The sequence below is a fragment of the Xyrauchen texanus genome, chromosome 8 (genome assembly GCF_025860055.1).
Source record: "Xyrauchen texanus isolate HMW12.3.18 chromosome 8, RBS_HiC_50CHRs, whole genome shotgun sequence".
Classification (NCBI taxonomy): Eukaryota; Metazoa; Chordata; class Actinopteri; order Cypriniformes; family Catostomidae; genus Xyrauchen; species Xyrauchen texanus.
This window is the reverse complement of record NC_068283.1, coordinates 45,173,214-45,193,014: the sequence shown is the minus strand read 5'-3', so window position 1 is coordinate 45,193,014 and position 19,801 is coordinate 45,173,214. Positions and strand designations below refer to the sequence as shown.

General features: G+C 40.7%; 1 protein-coding gene across 2 annotated transcripts; it reads left to right on the top strand.

Annotated features, from left to right (window-relative positions):
• The first annotated feature begins 2,806 nt into the window (after positions 1–2,806).
• On the top strand, positions 2,807–19,329 carry LOC127648284 (ubinuclein-2-like). Of its 2 annotated transcripts, XM_052132874.1 has the most exons (15): positions 2,807–3,307; positions 5,762–5,878; positions 7,379–7,480; positions 7,929–8,060; positions 8,159–8,256; positions 9,840–10,299; positions 10,844–10,914; positions 11,664–11,900; positions 12,127–12,237; positions 12,367–12,510; positions 12,867–12,917; positions 14,376–15,588; positions 16,267–16,462; positions 18,568–18,636; positions 18,757–19,329. In XM_052132874.1, the coding sequence occupies exons 1-15, from the start codon at positions 3,032–3,034 to the stop codon at positions 18,801–18,803; spliced, it is 3,324 nt and encodes a 1,107-aa protein (XP_051988834.1). In that variant the 5' UTR covers positions 2,807–3,031; the 3' UTR covers positions 18,804–19,329. The 2 variants fall into 2 exon arrangements, with proteins under 2 accessions (XP_051988834.1, XP_051988835.1); XM_052132875.1 differs by lacking the exon at positions 18,568–18,636.
• The last annotated feature ends 472 nt before the right edge of the window (positions 19,330–19,801 follow it).

Here is a 19,801-nt window from a genome sequence, read left to right as displayed (position 1 = left end):
GTTGTTGCTTCAGCTACTGAGCATGTCCACTGGAGAAGCATTGTATTTGTCAAAGCACGCCAACTCATAAAGGCATGTAAATAATTTGTGAATAATCTGTTATGAATTAATGGATGTTTATAATGGGTAAGATGGCCAAGGAGGAGGTGTGAACTGGCTACTGACTAGTCAATGTAAAGTTTAATGATAAAATTCTACATAAAACAAACATAAACAAACAAACAGAGACACACATGCAAAGCAGCCGCATCTCTCTCTCTCTCTCTTGAACAGGCACCTCCGGCTCATCTTTATCCCCCTCCTGGCTGATTAGCCCTTCAATCAATCAATTTTATTTTTATAACACATTTAAAACAACTCATGTTGACTAAATGCTTCACATTATAGCATAAACAGATCATAAAAATACAGAATGTAGAAAATACAATGACACATAACAAAATAAGCAACACACATTAAGCACAGTTAAAAGCAAGTGAGTCTTCAAATAAGATTTAAAAACATTGGCTGATGTACAAGACCTGATATGTAGTGAAAGGCTATTCCAAAGCCGTAGTGCCGCCACTGAAAAGGCCGATCTTCCTTTGACTCAAGACGGGACTTGGGGATCGTTAAAAATAAACTCTGCTAAGACCTTAGTAGTCTAGAAGGCGTGTGATGCTGAAGGAGATCCGTAATATAGGGAGGAGCCATGCCATGTAATCCCTTAAAAGTAAATAATAAAATCTTAAATTGAGAGTAGATAACTTGGCGATAGTGTAGAGACACAAGTTAAATTGGCAGATGCCATTAACTGGTCACTCCATCCATATTCACGGTCACATTCTCTGGCCGGAAACCTCGCGTTGAGAGGCACGTCCGCCATTTTGTGTACTCCTTCTATCCTTACACACACACACACACACACACACACACACACACACACACACACACACACACACACACACACACACACACACACACACACACACGCATTCATACACACACACACTCACACAACACTCACACACACACACACATACTCATTCATACACACCTCTACCCTCCTCTCATGTATTATAGGCTTAACTATTACCATATCTATTCATGTTACTGTTTCTTGTTGATTATTAATTGATATTACTGCATCAATAAACTTTAAACACACACTCACTTACACATACACACACACACGCACACAGTCTTTTCACTCATTCTGTCTTACCCTGTCAATGTGTGATTTGTTTTACACTTAATTTGGGAATGGTAAAGAGTTTTGTTTGATGTTCAGTTTTCAGAGTTGCAGTAAGAGTTACTTTCTCATGTGCATTAAAGAGGACTTTGTGGTTAAATTCAATAAATTACTCATTACACAATTACACAGATGCCTGTTTTCCCCATTCTCCATTTATCACTTATATAAAAACTAGAACTAAAATAAAAACTAAAACTTCAAAAGAACTAATAAACAAAACTAAAATTAAACTAAAACTAACAAAGAACTGAAAAGCTAAACTAAATTGGAGTGAAAAATTGCAAATTAAATAGAAATAAAACTAAATACAAAATTGTAAAACTATTATAACCTTGGTTTAGTGCCATTCTGCAAGGCCGTGCTCAATCTGCATTATATGAAAAGTCCAGTGATGATGTCACAGCAAAAGAATGAATGAATGACTGAAAAACAACATTCAAATATTCCAAATAAAATATTAATGTGAGTAATTCAGTGCTAGAAGAGTGAGTGACAGGAATGTGACATAATTAAAATATAATGTAGTAAACGTTTACAGCTGTTTATGATTACACAGCTAACAAACATTCACTAATGGGTGTTTTTTTCTATGATGCACGTATTGTGTTTTTGTTTTTAGAGGTACTGTAACTCTATTTCTGTCTTAAATCTTCTTGAAGTAATTTAATTGAATGGTAACAGAAAGATTAATATAAGAAAGAAATGAATTGTATAACAAGGGGGTTAAACAATAAAAACACTGACAACTGCAAAATAAGAAAATGTCAGCATCAGCAAAAGAGTTTTATTCATAATAATCTGTATTTATTCTTGATAATGAAAAATCAAAATTTGAATAAAAAACATTTAGATAATGTCAGTTGACATTTTGACACATTTTACTGTTCTCGCCAGATTAACCTTTACAACAGGCTAACGTCACACCATCATGTTATAAATTTTAAGACTTGTTATAATCAATTACAGTTTAGCTGGTCTGATAAAATGAACCGTTTCTCTCTAATGGGAGATGTACATTGTTATTTAATTCTCTGTAATATAGTGGCTTTAGGGATGTTGTTTCATGTATTTGTAGTTGATTGTATAATACCTTGGTTCTTTATTGTATTACTTTTATATGTTTCTGTGGATTTGTTGTGAAATAAAGCTGTTTAAAACATTTTAATTGTTTACAATTATGAAAGTATCAAACGTTTTATTTTGAACTGACCCATATTATGAGTTGCCATATTATTAATATTTAAACTTTTACATTTAAAGCACAGAACAAATGAACTATTATTGATTATGACTTGGTCTATTTATAAACAGGAAAAAAACATTTAGTTTTGTTATGCTGATCTTTATTGAACACTTTTTTTCTTATGAGACAAATAAAACTATAAAAGTGCGCGTCTCTGAAGTTCCCGCGAAAAGCGCACGATACAGGAAGCGGCCCTGCCCTCTCTCGACTGACGTCATAAAATGGGCGGTACCCGGGAGGCGCTGCGACTTCTGATTGGTCCTCCTGGAGCTCCGCGCGTTCTGCGCATGCTCAGTGACCCCGCAGCACCATCCTGTGTTTACTGCTGATGGAAATGGCCGCCACATCACTGAGAGAAACAAAAACTACTTTCACACCCGAGTAAAATAAACAAGTTCGATCCGAATGCTGTCAGTACATATTATAAACTCTATACTCTGGAGTTAATTTCGTTTCGTGTCAGAATTAAAGCGTTTTTTTAGAGTGTAAGCGTTCATTGCTAGTGTGCGCGTGCACGTGTGTGTGTTCGGGCTCGAGCGGAACCGGAGAGTCCAATGGCGGACCCGAGAAAAGTCCCGTTCGTCACACTTGCCTCATACAGCACCACACCGGCGCCCGAGTCCAAGAAGCGGCGACGGGAGGACGAGGAGAATGAGCCGAACCCCCCCGGTAACGGTGCTACTTCTGTTGGTCTGTTCGGTGCCGCGAAACCAGCGACGGATCCCGAAGAACCCAAACCAACCGTCCGACTGAACCTGAGCCTGTCCGAACCCAGCGAACAGAAATCCGCCGAGTTTAACTACAGCGAGCTCATCCACAGCAGCCTGCAGGTGAGAGAATAGTGGGTCAAATAACTGAAATGTTGCAGGTTCGAAAACAGCCTTGATGTTTAACCCTTGTGTTATTGCCAACGGCAATTGGGAGGAATTGTATATGTCAACCTCCGTTCCTATAACACATCTATAACACACTGTGTACACAAAATAGTTTCACTCAGGACCTTCAGGACAAAAATGGCCCCATTTAAACTGCAATATTTGATTCCAGTGCCATTAAAGCATAATATCATGATTTATATGATATTATGATTTCATTACGGAGCTATAAAATGTACTTTTTAATATTTTCCACCAGATGGCGCCATTTTCCTCATGTTGAGCCTATGGAGCAAATACAAGCTTTTCCCCTATTCTCTGTTTGCTGTATTATAGAGACCTGCAGGACAACTGAATACATGATGCAGATAAAATTGTGTGTGTGTGTTCGTATGAATGTCAGAGTGTGTTTTGTATTTGTGTATTGAGAAGTGTGTGTAAAAAAACAACAACAGTAGCATTATATAAACAAACTGACATTTAAAGGGTTCAAATCCTGAAAATGAATGAATATTTTGTAGTTGTGATCAGGACTGATGTTGGTTAAAAAAATTTGAAGTCAGCGAAAATGGAAAATAATATTAATATAGAATATTTGTATGCCCATTTTTAAAATTATTATATTTCAGCACCTGAATGAAAGTACAATATAGAATTCATGATTTTATGCTATAACGGCACTAGGATCACATATTGCAGTTTTAATGGGTTTCAATGGGGACATTTTTGTCCTGAAGATCCCGAGTGTGACTATTTTGTGCACACAGTGTGTTATAGATGTATTATAGGAACTGAGGTTGAAATATCAAAATTCCCCCCAAAATACACACCTTTGGCAAAATGTATGCCAATGGCATTAACAGCCAAAATAGTCGAAAAAATAAAAAAGACAAAAATATCCTGAAGGGTTAAGATTGCAACATCAGTTGAGTCAGTACTTATTAACAGTAGTTACAGAAGTAACTCAGAGTCGTGGGTTAGTAGTGGTTAAAGATCTGAACTTGTAATGGAAAGGTTTTGGGTTTGAATCCCATTTAACTTTAAAGACAACTGAATCTGCTTTAAATGTACTGTGAGATATTTTTAGTTTAGTGAGTATTTAGTATCATTATTAATTAGTAGCAATTACAGTTAGAGGTTGACCGATAATTAAGGTGGTGGAAAAGGCCGATGACCAATTAATCGACCAATAGATTTAAAAATTTCTAGAAGTGAGGTCAGCAACCTTTTTGAGATGGAGTGCCGTTTTTTATTGGCCAATGGCAGTTTGCAATGTTTATGTTTTCACTTTTAATAATGTAATGTAATTTTGAGTGTGAGCATGGTTTTAGGAGGGTGTACCTGAATGCTAGGTTTGGAAATCTTGAGGATAATTAGTGGTGTTCTCCTCATTACATCACGTGCTGTTCTGAATGCAAAAATAAACCAATGAAACACTGAACGTAGGCTGTCATCCACGCAGCCTGACCAAAGCAAAGCGGGTGCATTTACTCGCAAGATTAACCAAAATGAAGCGCTGCCGGCTCGCGACGCACTAATGAATTGCACGCGCTGCATGAGTGCAAAAAAAATGAAGATTTGGTGCATAACATAATAATAATAATATTTTTTATCTTAATAATAAACAAGCCCAAAACACACCAGAGACTCTTATTTTGAAAAGAATGAGACTTGGGCACCGTTACCATGCTCTATATTTAAGTATTTACCAAATTAAGCTTTTTATAGCCTATATATTTCACCAGATTAGGTTCAATGATGTATATTTGTAGTTTATTATTGTTCACTAGATATGATGTCGGAGACCCGATGCATGTGCTGACGGGCACTTTTTCATATAGTCCTATTCACATTTTTCTTTACAAGCCCTTGCTTCAATTTAAAACACTTGATAATCTAATAAAAAAACTAAAGATGCATTGAAGTGAGGATAAAAATTTTAAATTGTCAATGATCCCCACGAGGTGTCAGTGATTGTTTTAATTCACCTTTGCGGCTGTTATACTGTAGAATCGTCCTGCAGAGGCCACAGAGTAACATAGAGGGGGGAAACAACTATCGGCATAGATTTTTTTCGGATAGTTCCAGAAAGCAACTATTGGCACAGATTAATCTTAAAGCTGATATATCAGTCTACCTCTAATTACAGAAGTAGCTGAGATGTGAGGCGGATCTAGAATAATTTATTGAAGATAACCAGTCAACAGTCTTGTTTTCAGTATGTTTTCCTCATGTACAAAGCTCTACGCCTGAAAAACAATTATGTTTCATATAAGACGGCTAATATGGAATCACCTCAGTATATCTTTGGATTTCAAAGTTATATGCAGTAAATTAAGTTTGCACGAAAATTTACCTTGCAGGAGTCTCTTTTGGCTCTCTCTGACCTGCTTAATTTTGTTCTCAAAGGCAAGGAAAGTTCCTCACGGGCTCACACCTGCTCTGGACCCCAGCGACCCATTTGCTGATGAAGATAAAGAAAGACAGGAAGTCGAGACTCTGGCGAAGAAATTTGAGAGCAAATATGTAAGTATAGGCTGCTGGTTTAAGCGATATACAGGTAGAAATGTGTCAATCGATAAAAATGTGAGTCATCTATGTTACGGTTATGAAACATGCCGACACAGTTCAGAACGTATTGCAATCAGAGGATGTGCTACAAATAATTAGGGTGCGTTCAAGTCATGTCGGAATGATTGTATGTACGATGGTATTGGTAATATTTCAGTTTAACTTGAGGATTTTGACTATGCAGTTTAGTGTGTATGCATGTTTTGTACTGTTAACGAAGAATAACGAAGAAAAAAAAACAAGAAAGCTAAACTGTTAATTCAGCCGACCCTAAGGATAAGTACGGTTTAACAAGATAACTAGTTTAATGTGAGTTAAACTTGATCGGTTACTGTCAACCTTAAAGCATTTTTAGCATCGATTTAGCTAGCTATCTATAGCCATACATCCAAACAATATCTAACGTTACATAGGTCCCAGTTTATAGGACTATGTCACCGCGCACAGAACCGTTAATTTAAGTACACAAGCATGTACCACTACAAGTTAGCCGATTTTGTTTGTTTGTTGGTTTGTTTGCTAAACGTTACCTTACCTGTCGGAGTCCCAGTCATAGCACTGCTGCATTCATCAGTAGTTTTGGAGGACTCGTGTGGTGGACATGTTGAAGGAAGCTCTGTGGCAGGAGAACGCTGAGAGGATGCACATGTTCTTGCAGTCGAACACGGAGCAACTTTCTGCTCTTAAGTTTATTCCGTGAACTGTCAAGTGCTTCATCAGATTTGTTGGTGCAACAATTATCTTGTCGCAAATATTGCATCACGTGCTGTTGGCATCGAGCCGTGTGAAATTTTGCCACACTTTTGATCTTTTCCACCTCTTTCACATGTATGGGGGTTTGGACGCACACAATACAGCCTCACATGTGAGCCGCGTCTCTGGGCTTAACCGGTGTAAACTAGTGTTTTTCCTTGATGCCTAAACACAGCCAATAACCGGCACTTTTAGATTTGAGCACATCTATCATGCTAACTGCTTATCACTGACGTTGAGAGATTAACCACTTAGGTATTGAAATTTGGTACGGAACGACAAGACAATTTTTGGTACTCGATTGTTTAGAGGCAATTCGATCAGTACCTAAAATGTATCAAACTCAATACTCTGCTCTAGTTAACTTGCCAGATTATATTTTTAAAATGTGTAAAATGTCTGATTACTTTGGGCATTATTTTTAAATAAAAAACTTCCATTATGTTTTGAATCAGTTTTCCTTACAAATGTGTATGTTGATAAATTGTTATCAACCCAACATTACAAAAATATTGCTATATAAATGTGTGCTTGTATCGCCCACCCCTGATATGTATGCATCTCCCCTTGGTGCCAACACAAACATGAGTGTTTTAGTATGCACCGTAAACACGTACAGGTTTAATCCTGGCACATGTTACATTTTATAGCAAGTTGTCGATTGGTGGAGTCAGCTGTTAGATTTGTGTGTTTTATTCTCAGGGAAATGGTGGAAAGAAGAAAAGAAGAGACAGGGTGCAGGATCTCATCGATATCGGTTATGGCTACGATGAAACTGATCCATTCATTGACAACTCAGAGGCTGTGAGTATAAGAGAAATATATTGCTCGTCGATTACCTCTCATCAGGGACGGATTAACGACCATGCCAATGGGGCCAGTGCCCAGGGGCCTGTGACTACCAGGGGGCCCTTGAATGCCCGGGGTGCCCTGGGCTTTAAGGCTACGCAATCTAGTTTGGTGGTCCCCTCGCTTAAACCCTTTTGGGCATGACCAATGAACAACCTTTGGATGGAGGGGGGCCCTTGGAGATTATTGGCCCCAGGGCCTTTGCAATTCATAATCCGTCCCTGCCTCTCGTACAGCTCTTAGTAGTGTTCTCCAAGTCAAGCATCACTACTACTGTTGCTCTTTCTTTGGGTTAATGATCTGAACAAGCCCCTAACACTAAGTGTTTTAAACTTCAGCATGTAGCTCGTCCCACACCGTTTGTGCTATGTCTCATTCAAGACTCTGTTCTGTCTCTCTCCAGTATGACGAACTCGTTCCTGCATCACTGACCACTAAACTGGGTGGTTTCTACATCAACACCGGTACACTGCAGTTCAGAGCTGCTTCTGAATCAGAGGGAGAAGATGGACGAAAAGACTCCACCCATATAAGGGTGACGTTTTCACGATTGGCTGAGCCATCTTTTTCAGATTTATCGTTGCAGTCTGTTGGAGTCATTGGACTGATGGTTTTCTTATCTGTGATTTGCAGAAAGATGGAGAGGAGCGAGTGATTAAAAGGAGGAAGAAGAAGCAGGATGGAGGTCTGGAGGAGAAAAAACCCAGGAAATTTAAAGTACCAAAGCCGGGGTGAGTGCAGACAGAAAACAGGATTCATTTACTGTCACAAACATCAAAAATCTTCTTAAAGATCAAAGCTTTTATGTATAAAAAGCTTTTGTGAGTAGATTTCAGCTCTGCAAACTCTGATCAATATTTTTCAACAGTATTGAAAGAGTTCACATGGATTGAATGCTGGACACTTGTTAAAAATATAAATTTTAGTTTTGTCGGGAAATTCATACATGGGCACAATTTGTTTTTGTAAACAAATTTCAAACATTAAGCTTTAGCTTTTTAATTTAGACATTCAGTTTAGTGTGTCCAAACATTGGATTGGTATGTTACTTGTTTACAAGCACATGCAGATGTTCATATATGTATATATGTGAAATGCTAACATGAAATATGTTCACATACCTAGCTATGTGAGCTGTTTCTTGCCTATTGTCTATATAGACAGATACTTTCTACAGTAGGATCATAAAGCCCAAATTATACTTCGGTTAGTCGCATGTGATGTGTCTGTGTGCACAGTCAAATTAAGTATGCAGTACTTTAAAAGGCTGATGCGTTTGACTGTACGTAGACACTTAAGGTGGTTGCACACCGGACGAGAAGCACCACGACACGGAACATGTATGAAACACGGGGCACGTTGATACGGTTCAAGTGGCAGGCAGTGCATAAAAGTTACCAAGCTTTTTCCTTTAAAGACTGAACAAGGTTAGAGTATAATATATGTATGATAATATATGTCCCATTAGCATTCATGTCAAAACCGAAGTATACTTTGGGCTTAACTAGGGCTAATAATACTTCGATCATCATGTGCAATTTCTGAATCACAATATCTTCTCAGATTGTTTAAACATCAATATGCTAAGATGTTCAAATCACCACTCTGAATTGAGCTCATGCAGTGCACAAAAAAGGTACCAGTGAGAGAACAAAACAATCTGAAAGGCGCATAAAAATCCATCATCTATCATTTATGCAAATAAATGTTTTTTTTTGTGCACTGAAATGCATTTTTTTTAGTATTGCACAGCCCTAGTCCAAACTGAAATAAACCTTATAAGTTACTTTTATTATTTTCTCCCCAATTTGAAATGCCCAATTCCCAATGTGCTCCACGTCCACGTGGTGGCATAGTGTCTTGTCTCAATCTGGGTGGCGGAGGATGAATCTGAGTTCTCAGCCTCCGCATCTGAGACCGTCAATCCACGCATCTTATCACGTGGCATGTTGAGCGCGTTACCGTGGAGACGTAGTGTGTGTGGCGGCTTCACGCTATTCTCCGTGGCATCAACGCACAACACGCCACATGCCCCACCAAGAGCGAGAATCACATTATAGCGACCACGAGGTGGTTACCCCATGTGACACTACCCTCACTAGCAACTGGGCCAATTTGGTTGCTTAGGAGACCTGGCTGGATTCACTCGGCACGCCTTGAATTCAAACTCACGACTCCAGGGGTGATGGTCAGCGTCTTTATTTGCTGAGCTACTCAGGCCCCCTAATAAGTGACTTTTAATTCCAAGCGATTCCCATCCCTATTAATTTCTATTGGCTCTGTTTCACTCTGCCGCTCTCTCTTGTTCTGTTAGAGTTTCGTCTCTGAACCGTCCAGAAAAGAAGAAGAGGAAGAAGCTGATGAAGGATTCGCTCTCTCTAGCAGCCATGATCCGCCGGTTCACACGCGAGAAAGAAGAGATGAGGAAGAAGAACCCGACCGCCGCCGTAAAGCTCTCACGCACTCAAACTAACACAGCCACTCCCGGCAATGACCTGTCCATGGCTGACCTTACCTCTGACCCGGCGGTGATGTCACTGCTGGGCGGGGCAACAGAGAATGACATGCTGCAGGAGTTGATGGGTGATCTGGACTTTGGGCTGCTGGATTCTCCTCAACCTTCCAGTCCTGGACAGACCGAGAACGTATCCGCGGTGGCTCAAAAAGCAGGAGGATTCACGGGCAGAGTGCAGAAGACTGGATTTATGCCCCCGCCACCTCTCCCCACCAGCCTTCCTGCCCCCGTCCTCAAACGCATTGAGGACCTGCGGGCGGTGAGTGCAGTTTTCTGCTTCAGTTCAACTCTCGTGGGGATGATTGTGAAATTATATTTTGAGGTGTTTCTACAATACACAGGCTTGGAGATATTGTCATGATGCCTGAGTGAGTGTGTGTGTTATCTTTTCCTTCCAGGCAGACTTCAGTGGAGAGAGGGAGCCAGCAGCAGGAGAGGTAGAGAAAAGTGTAGGATGAAGAGAGGGTGAATGATATAGAGAAAAGACAGGGAGAATACCATGAGAACAGGAGAGGTAGATTTGGAAGTCAGAAGTCTGTGAAAAGCAGTTCACTGAGTCTCAGTAAATCAGTACATGTTTTTAAAATAATTTAGCATTTTCAGGTAGAAGACCATCTTCTTTTGGTTAACATACACTGATGATTTGTTCACAGTAAGACCAGGAAACCTGTATCAAAGTAAATTGGATCAGTTTTGATTTCGTGTTGACATATTGGTTTGTAAATGTAAAGTTTAAGTGTCTTTTAAAGTAAATAGTAAGATGACTTCTTAAAGAGTCTTCTAAATGTTAATCATTCTTACAGGCGTCTCGTCAGTTTGATGTTGAGGGCAGGAAGAAGTTCTTCACGCTGGACATGAACAACATCCTGCTAGAGTAAGTCCAGCTCGACCTCATTTGAATTTTCTGCATTTCACTTCCAGTCACTCACTCTTTGGCGCCGTCCACACTAATGCGCTTTCATTTGAATATGCATCTTTTTCTCTATGTCTTGGTCTTCCGTCCACACTGAGACGCTGCTTTTGCAAAACCAGTCCCGGGTGGATGCATTTGAAAATACCATCTTTGTGTTGTAGTGTGGACTGGGAAGATGGAGATATCTGAAAACGATGATGTATTTATTGTCATGTGATGCAGTCACGTGATCCATTCAACCCAAAATAATCAAGATGCTTGTTTTTGCGCCTGCTATTTACTTTAATAGCGTTGTTAAAGATAAAGGACAGTTGCTTTTCAGACTGTACAGGGAATGGGAATTTTACACATGTGCAGTAAGGGGATTTAAGCATTGTCATACGTTTTAGTGTGGACGAGCAACTTTTGGAAAACCCTTGAAACCGGTAGTGTGGATAAAGAGCACTTTGAAAACTAAAATGTCTAGCAAGTCAGTCCATCTTTGGAACGCTCTCTGTAGGCTATGTCCTATCCTCTTGAATGGGGGAACACATAAATCTCAAAAACAGGTGGTCAAGATCACGATAAAATAACGTATTTCAAAACAGCAACACAATTTGACAATTGTTCTTTAATTCTTTTGATGTCTATGTGGACGCAGCCTCATTTAAGGCCAGCTCGCTTAATCTCTGTCTGTCTGTCTCCATTTGAATGTATGTCTGTCTGTGCAGTATTGAGCTGCAGGTGCAGGAGCAGCCGGCGTTGGTGCGTTCTGCTGTTTACGCTCATCTGGAGGCGTTTGTTCCATGTAGTAAAGAAGCTCTGCTGAAGCGTCTGAAGAAACTCAGTCTGAACATTCAGGACGACAGGCTGAAGACGCCGCTGCTCAAACTCAAGCTGGCCGTCTGCAGCGTCATGCCAGAGCAGATTGCACGCTACAACATGGACTGCATGGCCAAAGTCGCTAAGTAAGAGTCTTTCAGTCTAAGAGTTATTGCTGCAAGAGTTTCAAATGCCTGCATTGACAAAATGACTGTGCTGATTTAGAAAAAAATACATCAATAGCGGTTCAATTCTGCAAACCAGGACAAATAAATGCTGATAAATGGATCAGATTTGGGAGCAAAGCCAATGGTGTAATTACCAAAGTGCAGCACACAGTGTGTTTAAATGCATGTGTGTGTGTGTGTGCAGGCAGCATTCTGAGGATGGCGAGAGAAATGGCTCTGAGGAGGAAGATGAGGAGAAGCCTGGGCGAAGAGTGATGGGACCCAGGAAGAAATTTGTGTGGGACGACAAACTCAGGTGAAACTTTAGTTGTGCAGTTTGATCGACATTAACTCACACAACCATACGACACTAATGTGAGGCTTTTATAGATGGGAAAAAGGGTGGATTAGGCATCTCCTAAATGAAAAGTATTTATGTGTGCAGGAATCTGCTGTGTAATCTGGTGCGTGTGAAGCTGGGCTGTTATGAGCTAGAAGGTCAGTGTGCACTCTCACCTGAAGATTACCTGAAGGTCTTCATGGATACGGAGGTCAAACCGCTCTGGCCCAAAGGCTGGATGCAGGCCAGGTGTGTATCACACTACATTTATGAACACTCATGACTGCAGCAATAATATCCGATTTGATAATTTGTATGTATATATTTGAGATAAGGCCTGCTCCATCATTTTTAGTCCCAGAAACATATTTTGAATTTTATGCAGTAAAGCAAAAAGGAAAGTTTCAGCTGACATTTGTATGAATTTATATCTGCAACAGTTTGGAAGAATTGCAAAGTAAGACTTTCTCCTTTTTGTGCACAATGTTCAAAAAATATTCTGGTTCAAAGTGACTCAAAATGATGGAACTGTTCACATTTATTTGAGACAATAGTGTGGCATATTGCTGTAATTTCTTAAAATAATTGTCTTATTTTTTTTACAGGATGTTGTTTAAAGAGAGTCGTATGGCTCATGATTATCTCACAGGAAACACGTGAGTTTCTCCTCTCCTTTCTGATCCCTAAAACTTGCCACAATGTTCAACCTATATTGAGTTGACAAGAATAAAGCCCAAAGTGTACTTTGGTCAGACGCTAGGAATCTGCTTTTTGCCACCGACAAAGTGCTCGAGCACTGAATGGGTACGGCCCAATTTTTCTAACGGTGCTCACTCTGAATGCACATGAGCCTGGAATTATTTGCAATAATAAGTGAGAACCAGTGTACTTCTGATCACCAGATTACCAGTTATGTGCTTAGACCACTACACCACCACAACTCCAATTCGTAGCAGTCGTAGCATGCATGTTTACTAAAAAGGCCAGCGCTCGTGTCAAAACCAAAGAATATTTGGAGTAGGACACTCCAAGCTTACACAAGTTTTTAACCCTAAAACCGACTGAATAAATTGAATATGCGATTTTTCTAAAGCCTCTGCAGCATTAGCGGTCAAAGTGTTGCCAAAAGTCCTGTTGGATGCAATGTACTAGCTGTCTATTGCCTCCTGGTGGACATTTTTTTTGTGAAATCTTAGCTGATTTTGATATAGTAAAAGAGACAGTAATGATTACATTGTTACTGACAGTATTTGCTGAATATAATTAACTTGTGCTTGGTTAAAATTATTTACATTATTTTATTGGGAAAAAGCACATTGAAATCCATGTATCAAATATCTCTCAATCTCCATTCCATTCATGCCCACCACACACACACACACACTCTCACACACACACACACACACACACACACACACAAACGTCCTAGAGCTTTGAAAATGTACAAATCATTTTATAAGATATATTTAAGCTTAAATTAATATTTTTGTTTTTAATATATTCAGCCTTCTCCGTCAATTTAAAAAGCTCATTATTTTACATCACAAGCTATCGTGTCATCTTACTATAACTTCATGAGTCCCAGCTACAAAAGTTTTACAAATTTTTGTTTGATGCATAATATACATACAATTTTTTTCCCTGACTATTGTGTCAGGCTTTAAAGGGTTAATAACGAGTGAAGAGCCACCATTATGTGCTTTGAGTCCACTGTCTCTAAAGGCATATTTGATTGGATCGTGGTGGTTTTAACTCCCTGAAGAAATCGTATTGACCTGACACTTTTCAAAAGTGTTTCAACACTTGTTATTTTCAATAATCGTTATACATTTTATAAAATTTTGGCTTGTTTTTACCTTGAAAATTGCTATCAAACAAAAAGCAATACAACTTTTTATGAAATTGGCATTTTCAGCTCTATTTTAAGGCTTATTTGAACTGGGGTCGCATAGAAAATGGTTTGGTGTCAATGCAGAAATAGATGATGAGAATTCATCAAGTATTATACATAATCCAGCAGTCATGTTTTGTCCTCGCTGTCTAAGTATGTCTAACAGCTGAAATTGCAGTAATGAAGTGTCCGAGCTTTATTTTTTGTTTCATTTCATCTTCAGCGTGAAGAAAAGGGTGTTACCTACTCCAAAAGCAAAACCCAAACCTCAGGACAGCGGTGTGGTCCAGCGGACGGCCGTCTCTGTTGATGCCACACCTCCTCTTACATCAGTCCCACAGCGTGTCCCTTCCCCTCCTGAGCCCATCTGTCTATCTGACTCTCTTGATGAGGATCTGACCCCTCCGTCACTGGACTCCATCTCTCAGGCTCTGGCGATGCTCAGCAGCGCTGCTAAAGGTCTTGTTCAGTCCAACAGCCCCCAGTCCACAGACACGCCCAAACCGACCGCTCCGTCATCAATGCATGCGTCGCCACACCTGCTGAAAAAAACCTCCACACCCCCTCCTCCAAGGATCATCTCGTCCTCCGCATCTCCGTCCATACGCAGCGAGGGCGTTAAAGGAGTGGGTGTTCTATCGCCAACACAAAGACTTTCGGTTATTCCCGCTCAGCGACCTGTCATGATCACGGGTGTTAAGTCAGGTGTGTCTGCCGTGCCCTCTCCCCCAAAACCACGGCCACCACCGACGGCGTCGCCTCTTCATGTCCCTCAGAAGATCTTGGCGGGCAAAACGGTGGTGGCCTTGCCAACGGGTCTCATTAAAACCAGCAATAACGCCAGTGTTCGGATGAGCGGTGTGGATACAGTTAGCTCATCGCCGCAGTCGCGGACGCACACGATTCTGACCTCTTCCTTGCCTTCAATCATAAACGTTAAAGGCGTCCAGCCTTTCCATCTGACCTCACTGTCACAAGCCAAAAACCTGCCTCGTGACTCGTCATCCCCCTCGCAACCTAAACCAACACAGCACCAGCCTGGATTCATCACGCCCATGCAGGCCACCATCACCAAATCACCCCACAACTCCAACTCGCCCATCATCAAACTCACACCCACCGCATCCCCTGTGTCAAGACCTCCCACGTTACCCATCATGCACCAGCACACCGCCAAGAGCCCAGGGTTCCACGCGGGGGGATTCTCGGGGGGCAGTTATAGCTCCCCTGTGGGGCAGAAGAATTCATCTCAGGGAAACACCATCTCCGGCCTTACCACAACCACCTCGACTGTTTCCAAGCAACCGGCGACCACCGCGTCACCTGCGGCAGTGACAGCCAATCACAACCAGCGACAAAGACAAGTGGGAGGTGCCAGTCAAGGGGTGAAGACAATCACATCAGTTTCCACGGCAACAGCTTCTCAGCTTGCACAGGTTTGAATCATACCAGCTCTGCCCAGTCATATGAACATATTCCGACTTACGGCTAGGCGAGTCGCTGACGAAAATGTTTAATGTTTTTAACTCGAAGCACAATGCAAATATTTGTCAGCTTCTGAGGACTTTTGCATAATGACGGCATTTCCTCCGAGGAACTGCATATGTCAAGTCATTTTTATTTGTATAGCGCTTTCAGAAATACACATCATTTCAAAACAGCTTTACAGAAAATCATACTGTTGTGTTTGTAATGTCTTAAAATGCCCATTGGGCAATTTGTATTGAAAACATTGTTAAAAATCATGCCTTAATATTTTTGTGTTTAGGCCCCCAGTGAGCAAGCCAAATGTGATTGTGATGAGGAACATCTTCATAATATGTTCGTTAGTGAAAAAAAAAAAAAAAAACCTTGGTAGAAACCAAGCAAAACTAAGCAAGTTCCCTTCCGGCTACATGGCATAAACATAATGCTAGTGTTAGTTAGATGTGTAAAACAAGTCTTAAGTAAACAATCATCGTTTTTGGTAGTTGCCAGTGTGTTGCTGTTACGAAAGTTACCTTTGTGATATGTCTGAAGAGGTTCATAGGGATGCATCATTTCTAGTCCTGCTGAACATGCATGTCTTTGCACATTTAAGTTCAACAGTGATGATGGTGTTTTTCTATCTCCAGGTATCGTCCTCCAACGCTTTGCTGGGATCAGCAAATCCATCTTTGCCTCTTGGTTTTGGGATGTTGGGAGGACTGGTTCCTGTCTCTCTCCCGTTCCAGTTTCCAAACCTGCTGAACCTTCCCTCGTCTGTGGTGTCCACTACGGCTACCAGTGGCTCAACAAACCCCAGCAGCTCAGGCTTCAACCTGACTCAGAGTGAGTCAATGCCCTGCATTAAAAACCTTGTTAAACCTCAAGAGCGCTCTATAAATATGGGCTGATTGTTTAGGGTTAAAGGTTGTTTGTACATTTGTGAAATTAGATTTGTTTGAATATTTGTTTTTTCGCAGACATTATGATTTTGATACATTTTAATACATTTTTATAATTTGCATGTAATTTAGGGGGATCTCTGAAGAATTGTTCCTTTAATATTCCTCCTATTCTTAGCGGTGGGTGTTCTCTGGCTTATTTAAGTCAATATTTTTAGTTTAGTTGCATCACAGTTCGGAAAAATAGCGAGCTAGCTAGTATAAACTTCACATTTTCCGATGGAGAGTGTAAAAACTCTTCTGATTAATTTGCCATGTTACAAATACTAAACACATCAAACAGAGCAAAATGTGGGATCCTAAGGGCCAAAACAGGAGGGATTTAGTCCCCACTCTGATCTAAACACAAGACACTAACTACCTCAACCCAAGTCTTCATGCAGTTACTTGTGGTGGGTATTTATGCACTAAATCCCGCTGGCACAACAAAAGCAATCCGCTAGCTGGCGACCCTACAGTGCCACGGACGTGCTCCCGAGACAACTGCTCCACCCACGTTCACCGCTAAAAAAAATGTACATTGAGCTCAACTTATCCCAAAAGGGGATCAAGCCACTTAAGCCTAACAGGGACACAAACAGTAACAAAAAGGCAGCTACTGCTACCTTAATATATCCCACACTGTTTTTTTTGTCTAATTAGACAATGTCTAATTAGGAGCAGGAAAAAAAAGAGAGAAAATTCTTACCCAAACAATCCCACCGCGTGTTTCCCTAACAATGGTGGATACAAATGTTCAAAGCAGTAGTGCAGAAAACAAAGTCTGTAATCATTTGGCCGACAAAATCACCAACAAATAGCCAATGACTACAAACAAAAGCACTTAACAAATTAAATTTACAAATCATGCCAAAAAAAAGGGATCATTCATAATTCTACAAAGATCCCGGACAAGCCCCCATTTGCCGTTAAGCCCCACATTTCTGTTAAATGTTCAAATAAAAGCGATTTATTAAAGGAAAATGATTAGATAAAATGTATTCCAACCGGAAAACTTTTTAATTACAACCGAGGAGCGAGTGAGAACTGGGATAAAACTGTGTGTCCCTTCAATATCAACGAGCCAAACGACTCCATTCATTGCCAATCTGCAAGAGTTCAGACACAAAGGAAACAAAAATCAATACAGCCCAAAACAGGTCACTACATGGGGCACCAGAAACTCCACCGGCTGCCCTTGCTCGCTTGTAATACATTATTCAAGGACCCGAAAGCAGCCGTTGCACACAGTCGATCGCCTCGCGCTTGAACTTCCTCACCACTAGGTGCGCTTGCATGGACGATCTTGGAGCTCTTAGTTGTGCAGCAATGTGGCCAGCGGCGGCCCTGCTTCACATGCACTTATCTGATATGCAGTTTCTAGTGTACCGTGCGGCGCTCTTCTGTTACGTTTTGGTTCCGTGCGGTCCCGTGTTGCTCCACAATGTTTTTTAATTTTAGTTCTACGTGGTTTGTGTTGTTCGTTATATGTCGTATTAATATTGGTTTCACGCATGCAGTGTAATCATTCGTGTGACTGCATGTACCGTACCGGAGATCCTGTATCCGTTCGGCGCGGATACGTGTACCGTTGCAGCCTTAGCTTTTTCAGACACTCTCTTCTTTCTGTTTTTTGTTTTGGATCTCTCTGATTGTTCAGTGATTTTAAATGCCTGTTTTCTACCATAAAGTAGCAGTTTGAATTACAGTGCTGGAAGCAATACTAAAAAATTTACTAGTTGACATTTCTTTTGGTTTTAAATGATTAAACAAGCTTATTGCCCACCCCTAGTGTGTGTGTGTGTGTGTGTGTGTGTGTGTGCTGGTATTTCCTACTTGTTTGTTTTTGTTGTTCTTCATTGATTTCAATCATCTTGTTGCTCATAATCTGCTTTACATTTTCCTCTCATGAAACTGGTTTCTGCTCTCATCTGCCATTGTAACATGCTCATTTTCTCCACCCTGTCTCATGCGTGTATGTGTCTGTCTCTCTGTCCTGTCTCTCCTCAGATTTGTTAAAGAGTCTCATGTCAGGGGCTCAGGCTGCTCTGCCGCCACACTTGCAGCTGGCTTTCTCAGGTAAACGCTGACCGATGTCCCCCGCTGGCTGCATGCTTCTTCTGTTTGCTGCTTCTGCATCTTCTCTCAGGAGTATTTGATGTTCTGTTTTTTTACAATTCTTTTTTTTTTCCCATGCAGATGTCAATCAAACCCAAGGCGGGGATTTGAAGAGGAAGCCATTATGACATCATAGAGCTTGAGTGAGCTGAACTGTGACTGTTGGCTGATTCGGGACTGACTCCGCCCACTTATGCATGATCTGCTGGCTGTCCAAGGAGACATTGTTTTTAACACACATTTGAATTTTCGGAGTATCATCGATAATGTGATTAGATTTAATTATGATGCTTCGTTTGTACATATGTATCAATGTTTACACAGACTGACCTAAACACTGTGGACAGGGAGGCCGTGTGTGTGTTTGCATGTTTATTAGCGCACAGCTTCTGTAAATGCTAGTTTTTTTAAATGCATTGAAAATTTGAATAACCATGAATGAGTGAGTGAATGAACAAATGCATCCCTCCCTCTGTCCTGTGTAGGTCATTGTCGTCTCTGGTGCTGTTCAAGAATTAAGACACCCCCTTTAAAATAAAAATGGACTGAACCAAATGTAAAGGGGCAGCAGGCTAAAAATTGTAATATACTTGAATTTTCAGGATTTGTTTACTTGCACTTCAGGACACAAATTAAATAAAATTAAGAAGCCTTAGTGAAAATGGTGTCAAAACTTTGTCTATTTTTCCTTGTTGAAAGATGCATATTCATGACCCTGATAGCACATGTACATCTCCCAGACGTCTATTTGATGTGCGTTTACATCTGGAAGATATATAAGACGTTTCCACTCAAGATGTACTTTTTAACCTTAGCGGTATTCAAAGCGCTTTACACTGTGTCTCATTCACCCATACACACTCGCACACCAATGGCAGCAGAGCTGCTATGTAAGGTGCTAGCCTGACATTGGGAGCAACTTGAGGTTCAGTGTCTTGCCCAAGGACACTTCGGCATGTGGAGTCATGTGGGCCGGGGATTGAACCACCAACCCTGCGATTGGCAGCCAACCTACTCTACCACCTGAGCCACAGCCGACCGTTCTTTATGATTCAGTGTGTTTGTAAATCTGATCTTTTTAAGATGTTTAGCAGATGTTAAACCGACATCTCGGAGACACACGTGT

Excerpts from the sequence above, each read along its gene's own strand:
- LOC127648284 (XM_052132874.1), top strand. The coding sequence starts at position 3,032 with ATGGCGGACCCGAGAAAAGTCCCGTTCGTCACACTTGCCTCATACAGC. Across the intron at positions 3,308-5,761 it reads TCATCCACAGCAGCCTGCAG|GCAAGGAAAGTTCCTCACGG; the intron begins GTGAGAGAATAG and ends TTGTTCTCAAAG. Across the intron at positions 8,257-9,839 it reads TTTAAAGTACCAAAGCCGGG|AGTTTCGTCTCTGAACCGTC; the intron begins GTGAGTGCAGAC and ends TTGTTCTGTTAG.